The following is a 22,241-nucleotide window of genomic DNA, read 5'->3' as shown; positions in this document are numbered from 1 at the left end:
ATAGTGTCTCATATTTGATGATATAAATACCTCTTCCTTTTTCTTCTGTTGTTTTTTTTTTCCTTCTTCAACTCTTAGACCTTAACTCCTCCAAGAAAAAAAGAGTGTAGTGTCTGAAATTTCTTCAGCTTTCCTATTTCTAAATACTGACCGACAGAGATTAAAAACAACACAAAACAAAATAAAACATCTCTTCCTAGGGTATCTACAGGAGTACTTTAGTTGGCACATTAGCAGAGGTGAATGTGATGAATCCTGTGAGCTCCGTGTCTGGAGGTTTCACTCATCTGTGTGTATGCAGCAACAATTGTGATGGGCAACAATACTCACTAAGCCTTGCTGTTTAAGCTGTACTTGTGCAAGTGTTCCCTACTTGTTATGTCCGACTCCTCTGCTTTCCTCCCTCATAACAGTCCTCTGCTAGCACTTCCAAATGAACTTATCCTGTGAACAGATCCATTTAAGAGTTCCCTAATGAAAGCCTGCTGCCACATGAAAACAGATCTCAATATTTTCCTTATTCACGTTAGGGTCAGAAATCAGAAGGTCTCTCCACTGTACACTTACTTGTCTCTGCCTAAATAAGCTAAAGGCTGGCATCCGCCGTGGTTACTAGGTATTTTGCCAATTATTCTGCAAAGGCATAGCCCTTAAAACAGCTTTAGTATAATCAGAGAGGCAGCCTTCAGCATACATATCATTCCATCCACTATCCCCTCAGCATTTCCCTTATAGACAGCTGCCATACCCATAAGACCCTTGGACTATAGCATAGGTAATGGACATGGACTTCAGAGAATGGCAGAATAAGTAAGGAAGATTAATATGTCAACCCGTTAAAAAGGGGCACGTGGCTGGCTCGGTAGAGCATGTGACCCCGAGTTCAAGTCCCATGTTGGGCATAAAGTTTACTTAAAAAGATTTCAACATTCTATATTCTTAAATATACAAAAAAACACTTGAAATCCAATGTAATAAATTAAGGTGCCTAAATCCTATGGGGCAGAAGCTTCAGTTATATCTCATTTCCCATTACTCACTGATTAAGACATAAAACCAAATATATTTAAAAGATAGGATACAATTTATACTGAGTATGCATGGACAATAGTTTAAATTCATTCATTTGCAATGTATCTACACATAACCATTTTATTATTTATTTATTTATTTATTTATATTCATTTGAGAGAGATACGGAGACAGACAGAAAGCACAAGCAGGAGGAGAGGTAGAGGGAGAAGCAGACTCCCCGCTGAGCAGAAAGCCCGACATGGGGCTCCATCCCAGGACCTGGAGATCATGACCCGAGCCGAAGACAGATGCTTAACCATCTGAGCCACCCAGGCACCCCTCTACACATAACCATTTATTATAGTATTGTTTTACTACTGCTTAATATTGTTTTCAACAATTATTTTACATCTTTGTTTTCAGTTTCCTCATTACATAGTTCTATTCCCATGATGAACACATATTGTTTATTTCTTTCTCTTTGTTCATAACAAACATATTAAAAATGTGTCTGAGTGGTCCTTCTGAAGACCGCAGTTATGACTCAGTGCACTATTAATGCTCATCCTTTAGAAGCATGGCCAGGCAGTATTCCTAGGCTCTGTACCAGGTACTCAGTAGAATCTGTCTCTAAGTTAGCAGCTAGTAGGACTCAACTTTATTCTCTAGCAAGCCAGAGGTCCCTGTCATGGGGCTCATGGGAGATTATATGCTGGGGTGAGGAAAAATACCAAAATTACATTAATTTTTATTTTGTAACATCATCCAAATTTTTAATTTTTTTACAAATTTGTTTGTTTGCATATTTATTTATTATCTTTATTTTTTCAGATTCCAAACATTCTCTTTTTTTTCTTGAGATTTTATTTATTTATCAGAGAGAGAGAGAGAGCACACACAAGCAGGGGGAGCAGCAGGCGGAGGCAGAGGTAGAAGCAAACTCCCTGCTGAGCAATGAGCCCCATGTGGAACTTGAACCCAGGACCCTGGGATCATGATCTGAGCCAAAGGCAGATGCTTAACCAACTGAGCCACTCAGGTGTCCCTCTAAACATTCTCTTTATTATGTGTTTGATCGAGAGGAAAAACTAAGTGTGGGCAAGGGAGGGGATGGGAGAGTTCACCTTGCCTGGGAGCCCCTCATCGGCCATCTATTTTTTCTACAAATTTTAAAAGATTTATTACTTATTAGTTTAGTAGTTTCTGTGTAAAACATAAATGAATGACATGTTTTGGAAGCATGAGATAATTTCTTTAAAAAATGCAAACTTGTAGGATATAAGAATAAATAAGAGATTGCTGCTAAGTACTTTTCAGATGTAAACTTTCAATCTTTTAGGTTTTGAAAAGCAATATAAATCTATGGTTAATATATACTAATGATTCTGTTATTATTCGTTTAAAATATTTATTGACTATTGATGGGTTTGTAACTGTGCTATAAATGGGTAATAACTGAATGAATATAGTCATTGAATTCTTTAAGCTTCAAAACAAGAGAAGAGCATATAACCATAATGGATGTGTGTTTAGGATTCCCTCTATCTAGTGTAACTTTCTCCCAGTTTCTATTTACTAACGCCTATTTGCCCTTTAAAAACAACTTGAATGTCCTACTCTCTGGGATGTCTTCTCTAACTCACTTGGAATTAAGTGTACCTACATAAGTGCTCAGCCACTTGTCCTTTGATACAAAATAGTATCTCCAGCTGAGTCTACTAGCCTGGAAATCGTATCGTAGCACAACTTTCTTGAGTCCATATTTGCTAAAAGCCAGTAATACAGTAGGACACCTGAGTATCTACTATATTGAAGGCCAAATGTCTGACCATACCCAAACTGGGAAAAAAGAGAAAGATATCTATGGCAAGAGTAATTTTTCTCAAACAATAGGGTGCATCAGAACATCCCAGACAGCTTGTTAGAAACACAGACTGCTGGGCCTCATCTCCAAAATGTCTGATTCTGGGCCCCTGGCACACTCAGTTGGTAGAACATGTGACTCTTAATCTCAGGGTCATGAATTTGAGCTCCATGCTGGGTATAGAGATTATTTAAAATAAAGTTAAAATAATAACCAATGGCCAAAATTTCTATTTAGTTTGCCTAGGATGGGGCCCAAAATTTGCATTCTTATAAGTTCCCAAGTAAATTCCTAGCACAGTCCAGAAACTGTGCTCTGAGAACCACTAGTCTTAGAAACTGGTAATAGGGATTTGAAAATCTCATCTCTTGCTCCTGACTATGTGGAATCAAACATAGTCATTATTGACAATTTGGGGTTGTTTTCTAATAGCCATTGGACCCTTCTGGTCTGAATTGTGGGATTTTCTTCTTTTAAGTGGGTCTGATTTTCATCAAACCACAATATTACTCAATTAGGAGGTACAGCAGTAAGCTAACATCCTAAATCAGCAAACCTACAGTTGAGACAGAATTTTTAATACATTCATTAACATATTATATTTTTAAATTTCGGTAAGGTTTCCTTGATATACACTGATTTACTCTGCTACATAGCATGTAATTTTTAAAAATTTAAGCCATGACTGGTCTCCTCTAATGAATTTCCTAAGCTCCAAGTGGAGAAGAAAGGTTTTTGAAGTAACAACTAAGTGAAACAGGATTCTTTGACCTTTTAAATCCCAGTGTGGGATCTAGTCTAGCCCTCCTATTACAATGCCTGCGATTTACTGAAGCTGAAAATATGTATCTATGTGTAAAGCATGATATTATGTATCATACACATGGTATAACCCAAGTGCTGCTGGCATTTAATTAAGACTGCAGAGTTCAGAAATGGCCTGTTTATGTCTGAAACAAGCCTGCGCCAAGTGGGCACCTGGGTGGGGGAAGAGAAAAGACAGGGTTCACAATATTTTAATTGGGAAACCCATACTAGCAGCAGTCAGTTTAAGTGCTTCTGTCATTCACTCACAACTCCAACAATGGGCATTTTATTAATTAGCATATTGAATGTCAGAGATTAGATTTATAAAATAAATATGGTAGCTTGTTGGCTAGAATGATTAATATTAGAAATGGGCTCCCACTGGTGACATCAAAGTGACTCCAGATATGGGGATTACTTAAGAATATTCCATAAATGGTTTCCATCTTTGACCGAAAAGGCAAAAAACCGTAACAGGTGTGCACCCTGTACCCTTAGGGATAGTGTTCTAGATGATCCCTAAAGGGCCCTGTGTCTGTCCAAGAACTCTGGAGGATTCTGTTAGCTTGGTACTTTCCTCTGAAACTTAGCATTTGTCTCATAGAAACCTTTCATGCAGATAGTGATATGAACACCTAATGATAAAGAGAACTAGTGCTGCCTTGAACATTCATAAGGAGTTGTAACATCGGTATGTGTGTATTGCTTATATACATATATGTGTGTGAATAGGGTAGGGAGATCTTACAAATGCTGTTTTTGACTCATGTGAACGAGGGGAGCAGTATTGGGGTCTGATATTTCTCTTCAATTTTCCAGGCTATTCTGACAATCCCTGGTGAGTATACCAAACACCTCACCAAGAACTCCTTAAATATTTTTTCTGGGAAGTGTCATTAGACCTAGACCCTCTGAAATGGTTCCCTTTGAGAGAAAAGGCATATTTGAGCATAGGATGGGGGTGACGAGCAGAATGGCAAATAGCTCTGAAAGCTGAGGGTAGTATGGGTAAGGATTGCAGTTCTAGACTCCTATTTTTTTTTTTTTTTAAAGATGTGTTTGGTGTGGCTGAACACCAAGTTCAACAGGGATGGCAGCAGTGGATGAAACTGAAGGTATAAACTGAGGCCAGATTATTTTTTTTAAGATTTTATTTATTTATTTGGCAGACAGAGATCAGAAGTAGGCAGAGAGGCAGGCAGAGAGAGAGCCCAATACGGGGCTCGATCCCAGGACTCTGGGATCATGACCTGAGCCAAAGGCAGAGGCCTTAACCCACTGAGCCACCCAGGTGCCCCCTAGACTCCTATTTTTGATAATGATAGATTAAGTCACTTAGTGCGAACCTCCTGCTGAGGATAATTGGATTATTACAATTTGGTTTTTTTTTAATATGTTCTTTGTCACCCAAATAGAGTATAAGCTTCTTTTTTTTTAAAGATTTTATTTATTTGATATATATAGAGAGATCACAAGTAGATAGAGAGGCAAGCAGAGAGAGAGGGGGAAGCAGGCTCCCTGCTGAGCAGAGAGACTGATGTGGGGCTCGATCCCAGGACCCTGAGATCATGACCTGAGCCGAAGGCAGAGGCTTAACCCACTGAGCCACCCAGGCGCCCCTACAATTTGTTTTTTAAACTTTGCTTGAAAACATCAGAGAGCTAATAAGATAGTAAAGAATTACCAGGCTAGGGTCTGGGGCAAGGATTTGGAGATGTGAAAGGGTTTTGGCACTACTTTTTTACTGTGGGTGTTTATTGATATAGGTTCGAACTGTGGAAGGGCTGAAAGGTTGAGCAGTACTTACTTTGCAGAGATAATAGGAGAGGAAATAGAATCCAGAGCTGCCAAGGAAGCTCTTGCTGAATCTGTCTTATTTTGGATTTAGAATCAAATTCACATCTAAGGAAAAAGATGAGCCAGAAATAAGCCCTCATAAAAGCTACAGTTTGGTTTTGAAAAATCCGAATCCCTGCAATTGAATTTCAGCATTCCTAGACTGTCCTCAGATATTACAGTTCTCTAGTACATAGGCCTCCAATTATTTCTACAAAAGATCTTGCAGTATAATATCTGGCCACAATAAAAAGGAAAATAACTAGGCTTACAAAGGAACAAGACTGAATGATAAAAGACTAGTAGAAACACTAGACAATAGAAATATACATGCAATGAGCCACAATATTGAAGTTTTTAGAAAGATTTAAAAAGACCTATGGTTAGGGGCTCCTGGGTGGCTCAGCTGGTAGAATGTTCCACTTTGATTTCAGCTCAGGTTATGGTCTCAGAGTCCTGGGATCAAGCCCTGCATTGGGCTCCCCACTAAGCAGAGAGCCTGCTTGAAATTCTCCCCCCTTCTCTCTCCCTCTGCCCCTTCCCCTGCTCGCTTGCTCTCTCTCTCAAATAAATAAAGGAAGAAATCTTAAAATACTTAAAAATAAAGGAAGAAATCTAAAAATACTTAAGCTTATTATTTTCAAAGAAACCATAAAAAGGACAAATTTTCAGCAAAGAAGAAACTGAAAAAAAGGAAATTCTAAGACTGAAAAATAACATAACTGAAATTAAGAGCTCAAAGGATGGATTTAACAGTATACTAAACACAGATAAGTAGAGAATAAATAACTCAGAAGGTAAGTCAGAAGAAACTACTGAGAATAAGTTATGGAGAACAAAAGGATAAAAAAATACAAGAGTAGAGGCATGAGACATAGAGAATACAGTGAAAAGGATTAACTTATATTTGATTACACCTTCAGAAAAAACGGAGAGAGGAAAAAATATTAACAATATTTCAAGCAGTAATGACAGAAATTTCCAAAACTGATGAAAGACATCAGGGAGCAAATTTAGGAAGTGCTAACAAGCATGATAAATAAAAACAAACTTATATCTGAGCAATTAAAATAAAACTGTGTGGGGTGCCTGGGTGGCTCAGTGGGTTAAGCCTCTGCTTTCGGCTCAGGTCATGATCTGAGGGTTCTGGGATCTAGCCTGCATCTGGCTCTCTGATCCGTGAGGAGCCTGCTTCCCATCCCCCTCTCTCTGCCTGCCTCTCTGCCAACTCGTGATCTCTGTCTGTCAAATAAATAAGTAAAATCTTAAAAAAAAATAAAATAAAACTGTGAAAACCAACAGTAAAAAGAGAAATATTAATAGCAGATAAAGAATAAAGAAAAAAACAGTTTCAAAGATGAAGCAAATGTAATAGGTGGGTTTTAAACAGAATCAATGGATGCTAAAAGACAATGAACCAATAGCTTTAAAGATTTTAAAATAAAATCATTGCTATCCAAATAGTATAGTCAGCCAAAATATCCTTTGAGAATGAAGACAAAAACTTTTCAGATAAATACAAATTTAGAAATTTTTTCTAGTAGCAAATTCATATTTTAAAAAATAATGGTATTCTTCAGATAGTGGGAAAGCAGCTTCAGATATAAAGTCAGTTATGACAGTGGAAATGAGATATGTGGGTAATATTAAACAGATATTGATTGTGTAAAACAACATAATACTTACTAAGTTTATCGGATACAGATGTAGATATATATTATTAGTATAACATATAAGATTCAGCTGGGTTAGATAGAGTTAATCCACAGTCACAGGAAAAATCATAGTAAACATTTATAACTATTTTAAGAGAATAATAACAAAGATACAATACTGTATGTAAAAACTTGTGGGGTGGATTAAATCTTGATTAGGAGGGGGGATTTAGAATTTTAAATGTGTAACTGAGGATAGGTTGAAAATAAACAAGTAACTATCTGAGAATGTAATAAATAGAACAGCAAATTATAACCAAAGGAAGCAGAAGAAAGGAAATAATAAAGGTCAAACATAAATGAAATAGAAAAATAATAGAGTCAATAAATCCCACATTTCATTCTTTGCAAAGATTGGTAAAATTCAAAACCCTCTGGCAAGACTGACTAGGAAATGACATAGTGAGGAACAGAAGAGTAGACATCTTTTCAGATCCTGTGAGTGTTAAAAAGATTGGGAGAAGATGCTCTGAATAATTTTATGCCAATAAATAAACACAAATTCCTAGAGAACTATAACTTAGACCCAGCAAGAAATAGAAAATGTGAATTTGTCCTATAACTCTTAAATAAATTGAATCTCCGGACCTACATGGCTTTACAAATTAAAGAAATAAAACCAATTTTATACAAACTCTCTCAGAGAAAAGAAGAAAAGCAAGAAGTCTTTGCAACTAATATTATGAGGCCAGGATATTCTCCATTCTAACCTGGGAAGGCCATTATAAGGTAGAATATCTTTGTCATTAGCAAAGCTGAAAACAAATGCTAAAGAAAATGTTAAATCACGGGCACCTGGGTGGCTCAGCGGGTTAAAGCTTCTGCCTTTGGCTCAGGTCATGATCCCAGGGTTCTGGGATCTAGCCCCGCATTGGGCTCTCTGCTCAGCAGGGAGCCTGCTTCCCTTCCTTTCTGGTGATCATTGATCAGCCCAATAGAATCAGAAAAAAAAAACTAGATAAATTCCATTTTCCTTACTGTCAAAAAAAATTTTTTTATAACATAAGGAAACTTTCTTAAAATAATAAAGGGTACCTACAAAACCTGTGTACTTAATGAGAAACTTCTTCCCTGAATCCAGAAATAACACGAGCATTTCTACCATCACCACTTGGAGGCCCTACACAATCAAAATAGCCAGAAAAATTAATATAAAATATAAATATCAGAAAGAAAAAAAAACAAACCTGTTATTTGCAGACAATATGATGTAAGTGGAATATTAAAAAAGTACAAATAAGTTATTAGAATTAAAAGTGAAGTTAGTAAGATTATTGAGAAAACGGTCAATATACAAAATGAGTTATATCTATATACTGGCAAAAAAAAACAAAACAGAATTTTAAAAAGGTAAAATAAGATATCAAGTAAAATAATTATTTTAAGATCTTTATGCATATAACAATGTTATTGAGTAAAACTTTTTTTTAAAGATTTAAATAGGTACATGATCGTGGATTAGAATATATTAAGATGCATTTTCAACTAAAATCCCAGTTGGCTTCTGCATGGAATTGACCAAAAAAAATTAAAATTTTGGGGTGCCTGGGAGGCTCAGTCGGTTAAGCATCTGCCTTTGGCTCAGGTCATGATCTCTGGTCCATGATCTCTGGAATGGAGCCCCGCATCAGACCCCCTATTCAGCAAAGAGTCTGCTTCTCTCTCCTTTCCCCAGTCCTCCCCCCTGCCCACTCATTCTCTTTCTCTTAGATCAATAAAATCTTAAAAAAAAAAAAAAGAAAAATTTACATGAAAATGCAAAAGTCCAAGAAGGGCCAAAATACTGCTTAAGAATAAGTATAAAATAGGAGAAGTTACTCCAATATATTTCAAGACTTATTATAAAGCTACAGTAATTAAGACAGTTAGCACAAGGGTAGATAAAGAGATCAGTGGCATAGAACATAAGAGTCTGAAGTAGACATATACGTAGATGGATATTTAAATTATCATAAAGATGGCACAGCAGAATAACAAGAAAAGGAAAGCCTTTTGAATAGTATTGGAACAATTCAAAATCTACATGGAAAAAAAAATAAGGTGACTCTTATTTCACACCATGCACTAAAGTCTACTCTAGGCAGATTGTAGGTTTAAATGGGAAAGGCAAAACAACAAACTTCCTGAAGATAATATAGGAAACTCCCTTTATGACATCGAGGTAGGGCATGTTCTAATCATGTAAGAAAATACAATACATTTTACTACTATATTAAAATGAAGACTTTCTATTTATCAGAAGACATAATAAAAAGAACAAGGAGACAAAAGATAGAGTGAAAGAAAATCATTACAATATATTTAATTAACAAAGGACTTCTATCCACAATGTACGAAAAATACTATAAATCAGTAAAAGAATGTCATATAATTTAATAGTAAAAGGGCAAGAGGCATAAACTGGCACTTCACCAAAGAGGATATCCAAAGGTCCAAACACATGAAAAGATGTTCCATCGCATTAGTAGTTAGGAAAATACAGACTAAAATGCAACGAAATGCTCACTCACCAGAATGGCTAAAATTAGAAAGACTGGCAATACCCGATACAGACAAGGTTGTGGAAAATGGGAACACTTATTCACCGCAAGAAGGAGCCTATAATGTTTAAGATAACCATATCCTAAGATCCAGAAATTCTGTCCTAGGTGAATCACCAACCCGGATGCATGAAGAGACATACAAGTAAAAGAAATGTTCATAATAGCATTATTTGTAATAACCCCAACTTGGAGACATTCCAAATGTCTATGTAGAGAGGAACCTATTAATTGCAATACCTTCATGTAACAGAATGCTAGATAACAATGAAAATCCACATATCTTAGATGCAGTCGATTCCTGCGTTGCTGGTTAAAACAATCATTTTGTCATCTCCCAGTTCTGGCGTTTGGCTCAGCTCACCTATGGTATTCTGGCTTGAGGTCTCTAATAAACAGTCATTTGGTGATTGGAGCTGGGGTCATCCACTCAAAATACTGTGATGTTGATGCTAGCTGCTGGCTGAAACCTCAGCTGGGCACCGGCAGGGTGGTGTCAATTCTACCAAATCTTTTGTAGACTTTTCTGGATACATGTTATACATGTATACATGTATACAATTTTAAAAGCTAAAAATCCAAAATTGAAAAATCAAAAATTGAAAAGAATGTAGTTCCAGTTCAGTAAAGAGGGCTAGGATGGAATAATAGGTTGTTGAGAAAAAAGGTCAATATGTATTTGGAAGAATATTCTTCTCATATTTGTTATTCTTTTTATTGTTTTTGGATTCTCACTACCCTCCAAGGATTAGCTCTAGCTCTTGACAACCTGGCCCTGACTTGCTTGCTGGTTTTAGTCTTCCTTTCACAGATACCTCTCAAAAATGCGGACATCCTACTGAATTGTGTTCTTGCACTTTTTCATGGATCTCTGTGATAGAATAATGGCCCTCCAAAGATGTTTGCATTCTAATCCCCAGGACCTGTGAAGATGTACTACCTTACATGGCAAAAGGGGCTTCACAGATAAAATTAAATTAACAATCTTGAAATGGTGAGATTATCCTGGATTATTCAGGTGGGTCCCATGTAAACACAAGGAGAGTCAGACTAAGAGTCTGAGAAGGAGATGTGATGACAGAAGCAGACGTCAGAATGTACGATTGCTAGAAAGGCACAAGCCAAGGGATGCAGGAAATCTCTAGAAACTGAAAAGTCAAGGAAGTGAATTTTTCCCCCTATCTCCAGAAAGATTCAGTTTTGTCTCTTGAGGCCCATTTTCAGGATTCTGACTTTCAGAACTGAAAAAAAAAAAATAGACCTGTGTTGTTTTAAACTTCCAAATTTGTCGTAATTTATCACAGGAGCAATAGAATCTAACGATATCCCTTCTTCTTATTTCACTTAGGACCTTTCCTATATTGTTTGGTTCTATTTGAAATACTTCCGTAGGCCAACTCTTTTTAAAACCCTATGACCTCACTCATGAGGAATTTAAGAAATAAGGCAGAGGATCATAGGGGAAGAGAGGAAAAAATGAAACAAGACAAAACCAGAGAGGGAGACAAACCAGAGAGGGAGACAAATCGTAAGAGACTCTTAATCATAGGAACCAAACTGAAGGTTGCTTGGGGTGGGGCAGGGGGGAGGGGGGCAGTGTGGAGGGATGGGGTAACTGGGTGATGGACATTGGGGAGGGTATGTGTTGTAATGAGTACTGGGCATTATAAAAGACTGATGAATCACAGACGTGTACCCCTGAAACAAATAATACATTTAAAAAAATCCTACCTGTTGTTAAAAGATTAAGATCAGATGCTCTCTTTGAATCCTTTTTACTATTACAGTCATAAATAATTCTTAATCCCCCCAAATCTAGGGCACTTCCTAGACTTGATAGTCCACTAATCACATATTATTTCATTATTTGAGGTCAAGGTGCTATATATCTTTTTTGCTGTTTCAGTTTTCTGTTCAGGAATTTCATACATTTGGGGCATGCACATTTGTTGAATGAATATGAGTACAAAAATGTTATCATTAAGTATATTTATAAAGATTTCTAGTAATAATACATAAAATAGTGGAAATTTTTATAAAAAATATAAAGGTAAATTGTAACATACATTTGCAACTTCATATGATCCATTTAATATCTGTTCCATGTAACGATTTAGATCTCTGAACCTTTTGTGGTCTGAATTTGTAAAAGGTAAGTGCCACCAATGAGGAAACCTGTTTTAAAAAAAAAAAGTAATCTTCATTAGTTTGAAAATTTGCTTCTTAGGTTGTTTATGAATTTACAGCATCAGACTGAAGGGCCAATGAAAATATTTTTTTATAAAATGAAACACATCATTAACCTGAGGGTTTCATTAACATGGTTGTGGTCACTTGTGCTATTTTAACTTTCATTAATAGTAATACTAATTTAATTTAACATATTAATTTAATTTAATTTAACATATTAATATATATGTTCTTTCTTGCTGTGTTTATAGAAGACCACACATTTTGTCCTTTAAATATATATGGACGCTTAATAAATATTTTCTAAAATTAATGATTCATAATTTTTGAAAAAGGTCAGATTGTATCGTTTGTTTTGGGTTTGCTAGAGATATTTCTACACTAACTAAATTAAGCAATTTACCAAGTGACATATGTTTCCATCTGGTCTTAGTCTTTTGGGGCAAAGTATCACTTTCCTTAAGAGTCTAACTTGCAGAATTCCCTCTGCAGTATCCAATGATTCATCTTGATGGGTTAGATGTGATTAAGACCAATTACTAAGCGGAATGACCTGTTAATGGTTAGCATTTGGTAAAATATTTTGCTGGCTAAATACATCTTTTTTGCAACTACCCCCAGCAGCTTCCCCTGACTGTGTCTTGCTGCTTGCTGCCTCCTTCACACTTCTGCTTCTTTGGTACAGATATTTTCCTAGGGTAAGGAGCAGGAGGGATAGTGAAAGGCTGTCAGCAAACACAGAAGTATGCAGGTATCAACTGCAGGCCATTCCATTCACTGCTTCTTGTTAGAAATATTAAGGAAGACCAAAATAATGTTTGTGTATTTAAATAATTGATATTTTATTTTTAAAAAGTTCTCCTGTTGGGGCACCTGGGTGGCTCAGTGGGTTAAGCCTCTGCCTTCAGCTCAGGTCATGATCTCAGGGTCCTGGGATCGAGCCCCACATCGGGCTCTCTGCTCAGCGGGGAGCCTGCTTCCTCCTCTCTCTCTGCCTGCCTCTCTGCTTACTCGTGATCTCTCTCTGTCAAATAAATAAATCTTAAAAAAAAAAAAGTTCTCCTGCAGTTCTAACATGTAAAGTACTAACATTTTTCATTCACATTTGATTATTACAACATTGATAAACAATTAACCAAATCAGAAATGCATTTGATAAACAGATGGATTGGGCAGGTTTTAAATATTAATTTTTATATCTGTAGATGAATTTTCCTTATTGTTAAAAGAAAATGGAGTTCAACATCAGTTCTATTCCTTTGTTTATGTTTTTACAGAGGTATGTACTAAAAGTCTTGTATATAATTAAGCACAAGAGAATTGAGAAATTTAGCCATAGTAATGTCATTCAATTGTTGAAATGTTTTTGAGTTGTATGCCACATATAATATAGCAATCATTTTGTGAGAATGATTTTTCATGATCTTTCATCTGACAGTGACATCATGTCCTGCCCCCGTTTTGTTCAGGCCAAAGATTAGGAAACTCTTGATTTGCAAAGAGATTTGATATTCGATTATTAGAATAATTCCTTTTTTTCAATATTGATATTGAACTAATGTTTTGGTTTGCCTTTTATTTCATTCTCAAAGATTTTTTCCTCTCTAGGAATTCTGGATGGTTGGGAGATTCTGGATGGCTAGGAGAAGAGCAATGTTGAAAGCAGAAAGGGAAAGGAAGTCTGCCCTTTTTAAGCAGGTTAATTTTAGAGAAGACCATTAATTTTACAGAAGATTTCCATGCCTGTGTATTCTTGGAAGGTACCCAGAAGTATGAACAGTCTTCTTTGAAGACCACTATTATATACTACCACTAATTTAAATTTTATTCTTTATGACTCTAACTTTCTGATCATACTCTTCAGATCAGGTTTACATAATTCTTGTAGGGCTTCTCTGAGTAAATTCAGGAGTCAGACGAAATCTTACTTTCATCCTTCATTTATATGCATCAGTGGAAGCCTTAGCTCCTTTGGGATTGTCAATATACAAATATTGCCAAGGGCATACAGGAACTATATGCTCCCCACCCCACCACACACATGCACACATATACACATTGCTGGAATGGTTTTAAAATCAATTTAAATACCAGGCAGTAGTTGTTGAGCAAAGCATGATCCTAAGCTGAAAATTGAGAAGAGGCATATGGAGAGAGATTATTAACACTTTTAAGGTCTTACATTGTCCTAATATGTAGTACACAGATAAAAGTATAAAACAGAGTAGTTTTTGAAACCAAAAAGGGCAGTCACTTAACAATAACCAACATTTTTTAAAAATCACTAACTAGGGGCGCCTGGGTGGCTCAGTGGGTTAAAGCCTCTGCTTTCAGCTGAGGTCATGATCCCAGGGTCCTGGGATAGAGCCCTACATCCAGGTCTCTGCTCAGCAGGGAGCCTATTTCCTTTCCTCTCTCTCTGCCTGCCTCTCTGCCTACTTGTGATTTCTGTCTGTCAAATAAATAAATGATGTCTTTTTAAAAAAATACAATAAAATCACTAATTAGTAGATTTTATTTATTTTATTATTTAGTAATCATACAATGGCAACCACTGATGCTGAATTTGATATTTGCCATCAAACTTTGCACTTTTGTTTGCTAGCACCTTTTCTGTTATTCTATCAGATGTTTTTTGGTAATTCTTAAAGCTGGTGCTGCTTTTAAGCTTTCATAATAACATTCCTTCCCTCTCAGTCTCTTGAACATGCTCTTAATTTGTTCACCTCCTGATGCTTAAAGCATCTGTATTTCAAAATTTCTGTGACATCTGCAAGCACTGTTTTTCATAAACACAAAGTACTTCGCTCTTCAGTATTGCACAGTATCTCTCCATCCATTGATAACTTTGCTTAGAGGTATGTTTTAGAAAGGGATTAAATCCTGAAAGCCTAGCAAAAATCCACATGTAAAAAGTATGTCAGATCAAACCATAAGAGGCTCTTAATCTCAGGAAACAAACTGAGGGTTGCTGGAGGGGAGACTGGGTGGGAGGGATGCGGTGGCTGGATAATGGACATTGGGGAGGGTCTGTGCTATGGTGAGTGCTGTGAAGTGTGTAAGACTGATGACTCATAGAACTGCACCCCTGCAACAACTAATACATTATATGTTAATTTAAAAAAAAAAGTATGTCAGGCCAGATATGGACATTCACATTGTTAAAGGACCATTTACTTAACAAAAATCTCAGTATAAAGACAAAATAACATTTGATTTACCCTAAGTGCCAAGAGAATCTCTGACAAGTTAAATCTTTTTAAAGTCAAGATAACTGCTTTGGTATACACTGAATGAAGTCTGTGACCTAAATTTGGTTAGTTCTAAGTGATGAATTTAGCAGGTTTGTTTGAACAGAAGTAATTTTCAATTATATTTTTAATGTGTTTATGTTTAGTATTTTTAAAATTATAATATGAACAAAAGCAATGGTTTCCAAGATTGTTTGACAACGAACATAACAACAAATTAAATTTAGATAATCCAAGTCAAAGTTAATAATTCACAACAAAGTGAGTTGGTATTAGTAAATTTTACTTATATACTAACTGATATTAATGAATTGTTTTCTGGTACAGGAAATAAATATATCAGCGCTTTTTACTGTAGTTATTTGTTGAAGGAGTAGATATATCCATTTAGTTCTGCATTTTCAGTTTCAATTTTATTAAAAACAGGCAAATAAAACAATTTTCCTGATAACTGATGAAAAATTAAATCGCTTCTAGATTTTTCTGTCTACAAAATCAATGGCTTGAAGCAAACAGAGAAATTGCAAACCTTGTTCTGTTTTATGAGACAAAGGTTCTTTACTCTGGGAGCAATATAGACTCTGCTGGGATAGGTTCAATGGCATTGGAGTCAGAATGCTGTGTTGCTCACAAATAGAAAACCCCATAACCATAATTTTTCCTCATGTTCAAGGACAAGTACTGCAGGCAAAACACTGGGGAGGACAGTGCCTTACTCTGGGAGAGTCAATGACGCAAACTGCTTCTGAAGTTGGCTGTGAAGTTTTGAAAACTGGTCAAATGATTTTTCTGTCAGGCTTGTTTCATTGTTACTGTGTGTCACCCGGATTAGATACAGCTGCAGAAAACAGACAAAAATCAAAAGGTGGCATTATCAACCTGTGATACACTTTAAAATCTGGTTTCATGTGAGCTAAACAAAGCAAGAACCTTTCTGCAAAAAGCCATCGCAAGAGCTAAGAGATGCAATTTGTAAAGGCAAAATTACCTATAAATACAGTATACAAAAATATCATAATCTTATGTGCTGGGAACAGACTGCCTAATTTCTGCTCTTTTTTTTCATGTGGACATTTTAATTAGCTCTTGATTTATAGTCTACCACAGGGCAGGAACTGTTCTCTGATGGTTCGCTACTAATAGCTCTGGTTGTTATGATTTCTCCTTAGAACATTCTCTTTTAATGGCACTTCTGCTCAAACTGTCACTGATTTTTCATTTGCATAGTAAAAAAAAATTATGATATAAGGAAGGATGTGTAGCATAGTGAAGGGAAGTCTGAGATGAAGTCAAATGATACTTAAGTCAAAATAACAGAGTTGAGACTTACATTACTAGTTTTCTTGCTGAACCCTAAAATTGTCGCTCTTTGAATTGACCTGGTTACACTCAGCATACAGGATTCCTGGGGCAAAGTCGGTGAAGTAGATTTAGCAGGGTTTACGGCTGTCATTTGTGCAAGTGTATGGATCAAGTTATTTAACTTAACAGGGAAGCACTCCAGACTTTCCTTTATTTTCCTAAGGAAATGAAAAAGAAAAGATAGTGAGTAACATTTCCCTGAGTTGACTCATTTCATATAAGATTTCTTTTCTTGTGTTTGTTAAATGTGGAGGAAAAACTCAAGAACCATGTCTGTTTATTCGGAGCCCAACTATTAAACGTTATTTTTAGAAACCCCAAGTCCACATCTTGAATTGTTAGCAGATATAAAAGAAACCCACGTGGTGAAATAGAAAACTAATTGTAATTTTGTATTTTACCTTATTTTAGGCTTGTTTTCTGTTTTTAGAAATGACTCATTTAAAATTTAATTTTAGTTTATAATCATTTAAAGTATTTAAATAATTCCAGAAGCTAAAACTATAGAACAATGTATATTCCAAGAAACTGAGCAGCTATCCTTGTAATCTCTGTATTATTCCTTCTCATCCCCATATTTAAATATTTTAAAATATATGGTTTAACTTTTATAGCTTTTTTATTTTATTTCTCTTTGGTTTGGTTTTGATGTGTTTCTGGTTTTTAAAGTCTTTTTTATTTCTTGTATTTGAGGTTTGCAATTATGTTCTAATGATATAAATGACTTCATATGATGTTCTTTATCCCCTCTGTACCTTCTTCTTCAGTATCTGATTTGCAATGTTGTCCTTTTGATCCTAGTTAATATTATAAAGCAAATGGTGTCCTTATTCTGTTCTTCATATGTGCATCCTTTTCCACTTCCATTTTTTATAGAGCTATTGTCTCTACATTGTATAATATCTGTACTGTACCTACTACATAGTCTCTCTTCTAACATTGAATCTTAAATTTTCTACCAGGCACTATGTCTGCATCTTTGTCATTTTGACGATGTGAAGCTCATTCTCTAGTAAATTCCTCAGAAATTGCTCAAAGAAATATGTTTCTGAATTTTGGGTGTTGACAATAGTTTATGGACTGATTTGAAAATCATTTTGACTGGATACATCATCCTTGACTCATATTTCTCTCTTTTCTTTAAAAAAAGATTTTATTTATTTATTTGAGAGTGAGAGCACAAGCGGCCAGGGGTGGGGAGGGTGGGAGGTGGGATTGGAGGGACAAGCAGACTCCCTGCTGAGCAGGGAGCCTGACATGGGTCCTGTCCCAGGACCCTGAGATCATAACCTGAGCTGAGGGCAGATGTTTAACTGACTGAACTACCCAGGCAGCCCTTACATTTCCTTTTTTGAGTGCCATTAAAACATCATTCCATTTTCTTTTGGAATAAAGAATTAGTATCCCAGGGCGCCTGGGTGGCTCAGTTGGTTAAGCGACTGTCTTTGACTCAGATCATGATCCGGGAGTCCCAGGATAACAAATAAACAAAATCTTAAAAAAAAAAAAAAAAGGATTAGTATCCCAAACTGATAACATACTGAACTTCTTTCTCTTATAAATAATTTAGTCTTTTTACCTGGATGCTTGAAGAAAGTTTCTTTTTCTTCAAATCCAATAGGTTTCTAAAATATGTTTCATGATGGTTATTCTAGGTAATTTTGCCAAATATTCAATGTGTTTTAATGTAATTTTAAGCTTTTTGACTTCAGAAAATGTAATTATGATCCTAGTATTTATTAAAGTACTAAATAAAGGGCCATCTGGGTGGCTCTGTCAGTTAAACATCTGAGTCTTAATTTTGGCTCAGGGTCCTAAGGTCGAGCCCTGCTTTGGGCAGCATGGAGCTTGCTTGAGATTCTCTTTCTCCCTCTCCCTCTGTCCCCTCCCAACCCTGCACTGTCTCTGTCTCTCTAAAATAAGTAAATAAAATTTAAAAAATACTAAATAAATAATTTAGTTGTGATACCATTTTAATACATTACTTTGGTTTTCTTTTTCAGGAAATGTCATTATGTATATATATGCTGGCTTTTCATTGCTTTTATTTAAAAGTCCTCCTTTTGTTCCTCTTTTTCTCTGGAGGCATCTGTTATATTGTCATGTTTATTCTGTGTTCCTTCTGGTTTGCTTTTAAAATTGTTTTCTTTTCCCAGAAATGAACCCACAACTATATGGCCAATTAATCTTTGACGAAGCAGGAAAGAATATCCGAAGGGAAAAAGTCGCTTCAACACATGTTGGGAAGACTGAACAGCAACATGCAAAAGAATGAAACTGGACCACTTTCTTACACTATACACAAAAATAAACTCAAAATGGATCAAAGGCCTAAATGTGAGACCTGACATCATAAAAATCCTGGAAAAAAACACCGGCAGTAACTTCTCCAACACTGGCTATAGCAACTTCTTTCTAAATCTGTCTCTTGAGGTGAGGGAAACAAAAGCAAAAATAAACTATTTGGACTTCATCAAAATAAAAATCTTCTGCACAGCGAAGCAAATAATCAGTAAAAGTATAAGGCAACCTATGAAATGGGAGAAAATATTTGCAACACCCCAAATCCAAATAACCCGGTTTAAAAATGGACAGAAGACATGAATAGACATTTTTCAAAGAATGCGTACATTTGGCCAATAGACACATGGAAAGATGCTCAACATCACTGATGACTAAGGGAATGCAAACCAAAATTAGAGAGAAATATCACCTCCCATCTGTCAGAATGTCTAAAATCAACAACACAACGCCTAACAATAGGCGTTAGGGAGGTTGTGGAGAAAGGGGAATCCTCTTGCACTGTTGGTGGGAATGCAAACTGGTGCAGCCACTGTGGAAAACAGTATGGAAGCTCTTTAAATAGTTAAAAATAGAACTACCCTATGGCCCAGAAATTACACTACTGCGTATTTACCCAAAGAATACAAAAATACTAACTGAAAATGATACATGCATCTCAGTGTTTATAGCAACTTAATCTACAATCACCAAATTATGGAAAGAGTCCAAATGTCCATTAACTAATGAATGTGGTATATACAACAGAGTATTATTCAGCCATAAAAAAAGAATGAAATCTTGTCAATTGCAATGACAGATGGAGCTATTAAGTTAGGAAAAATGTCAGTCAGAGAATGATAAATGCCATACAATTTCACTCATATGTAGAATTTAAGAAACAAGCAAAGGGGAAAAGAGAGAGAGGCATTCCAAGAAACAGTCTTAACTATAGAGAACAATCTGACAATTACCAGAAGGGAGATGGATGGGGGATGGGTTAAATAAGTGATGTGGATTAAGGTGTGCACTTGTGATGGGCACCATGTATTGTATGGAAGTGTTGATTCACTGTAAATTAACTAACATTACACTCTATGACCTACAACTATTATCCCATGTATTTTACTAACTGGTATTAAATAAAAGCAGAAAAATGAAATTTAAAGAATTATGCTTTCTTTTATTTTTCTTTCTTTCGTGGGTTCCATCACCTCATTTCTGAGTTTTTCTAATTGTGATATATATTTTTCTTTCATGTCTTTATCGTTGCCTTGATTTCTTTTATCTCAATTTGAAATATAAAGATACAATTTCTTCCTTTGGTGGGAATGTCTTTCTGGCATACTTCATTGTAGGGATTTTGTTTTACGTCTTATTTCTTTATTTCTCATTATAATTTTGTATGACGAACATGATCCATTTCCTTGATTATTTTAATATGAAATTTGCACTCCTGAAATTTCAGGAAGAAGTAGAAGACTTTTGAGGGTCTGAAGCTCCCTTTTCTCTTGTTATAACAGTGATAAAAAATGTCATTTCATATTTTCTGAGATATGATTCTTTTCCTTAACCCCTTGCCCCCAATTTTTTCTGGACTTTGGTTTTCCTTTTCTCCTATGATCTTTCTTGTCTCATCTTGGAATATACATCTAGCAGTTTCTTTTTAGTGTAGGACTTTTTCCTGAAAGGAAGCTCCAGTTACCTTTGAAAACTCATAAAGCTCTCTGACATTTTCAGATCTGCCACAGAAACCCTTGCCCATCCTAGTAAATTGGAATGTGTAAAAATTCTTCCCAGTTTTAGCTGCTATTATGAGATTGGTCTGCTCAGCTTTCCAATGAGTACCTGTAGGGTCTTTGGATCCTGTTCTCAGGTCAATCAGATGATCTACTGCTTCTTTAGCTTCTTCCCATGACATGCTGATACACAGATTTTATAAATGAATGGTTTGTCCTACCTGCTTATATTTTAAGGTTCTTGGGAATACTTTCTTGCCCAGTTTTGTTGTAGATATTGCCCACAGTTTTTGAGTTTTGTTACCCTATTTGATATGTTTGTTTTACTTGGAAGAGATTCAGGAACATTAAAAAAAACTTGACTTGTGATAAAATATAATTCAAGCAACACAGTAAAATGTGAAGTAAAATGGGAAAGGTTCCCTTCATCCTTCCTCCAGTACCACTCTCCCCCAGAAATAACCACAAGAAACAATTTGATTTTTTTTCAATTTGCTATTATTTTTTTTAGCTTTCTTTTACATTTGTGCAAACAAATAGATAGGGACATATATATATATACAGTATCTTTACTCCTACTACATGCCGGGTGCTATTCTAGTATTGGGATATAGCAACGAGTAACAGAAATTTCCTTTATAGAGTTTATAAAATGCGAAATTCAGACAATAGTGAAATAAATACTTAAAAATAAAGGATTTGAGAAAGTAATATATGCTATAAAGAACACTAAGATAGAAATTGTAGAGAGGGAATAAAAAGTAGGTAATGGTGTTGCAATGGGTCATTTCACTGAAAAGAGAGTTGAATGATTTGACACAGACTTGATTTGTCAAGAGTGTAGGCCATGGGGATTTCTGATGGAGGACATTCGAAGCAGAAACAACAGCTAGTCTAGAAACTCAGAGGTAGATGGGTGACTGGCATTTGGCAGAGGGCAAAGAATGGCTGATACATGAGGAAAGGAAGAATGGAATTAGACAGACAAAAAGAGCACCATTTTGTAAGGACTGTGATGTTGTGTGAGATAGAAGTAAAAAAGACAGGAATCAAAAAATCACAACTTACAGTGTTTTAATCTCCTATTTTAACTTAGCAATACATTTTGGAAGAAAAATTTTATAGTACATGGTGCATAGTAAGTGGCCCCAAAATATCTGTTGAATGAACAATCTTTCTATTCAGAACACAGACTGAGACCTATTTTTGAAATGACCACACAATATCTGAAAGTATAGATGTACAGTCATAAATCTAACCAATTTTTTTAGTGCAAAGACTATTCTTTTGTTACGGATTCAATTTTGTCCAATACTAAGCCTCTCTGTATATGCCTAGGCCTGCTTCTGGCCTCTTCACTATGTTTCACTTGTCATTTGTCCATTTTTGTGTCAACACTACACTTACTCAAAAATTGGAACTTATAATAAGTCTTGAAATCCACAAGCTCTTTTATCTTTTTCTTCTTTAGGTATTTTTTTCATTATTTTAGGCCCTCTAATCTCCCAAATATATTCTATTTTTATTATTTTATTTAAATTCAAATTAGTTAACATATAGTGTGGTGTTGGTGTCAGGAATGGAATTTAGTGATTCATCACTTACATATAACCCCCAGTGCTCATCAAATGCTCCCAACCAAT

The 22,241-nt window shown here is 35.6% G+C and overlaps 1 protein-coding gene across 2 annotated transcripts in view; it reads right to left on the bottom strand.

The window, feature by feature from the left end:
* Positions 1-22,241, bottom strand: part of PIK3C2G (phosphatidylinositol-4-phosphate 3-kinase catalytic subunit type 2 gamma) — a 327,581-nt gene that overhangs the window by 52,296 nt on the left and 253,044 nt on the right. For both annotated transcript variants that reach the window (XM_046012794.1, XM_046012795.1), the window contains 3 exons: positions 16,548-16,737; positions 15,934-16,055; positions 11,843-11,951 (listed from right to left, as the gene is read on the bottom strand). In XM_046012794.1, coding sequence (XP_045868750.1) covers positions 11,843-11,951; positions 15,934-16,055; positions 16,548-16,737 — 421 coding nt within the window. The remainder of the gene's footprint in view (positions 1-11,842; positions 11,952-15,933; positions 16,056-16,547; positions 16,738-22,241) is intronic.

The sequence above is a fragment of the Meles meles genome, chromosome 7 (genome assembly GCF_922984935.1).
Source record: "Meles meles chromosome 7, mMelMel3.1 paternal haplotype, whole genome shotgun sequence".
NCBI classification, from domain to species: domain Eukaryota; kingdom Metazoa; phylum Chordata; class Mammalia; order Carnivora; family Mustelidae; genus Meles; species Meles meles.
This window is presented reverse-complemented; position numbering and strand designations above follow the sequence as displayed.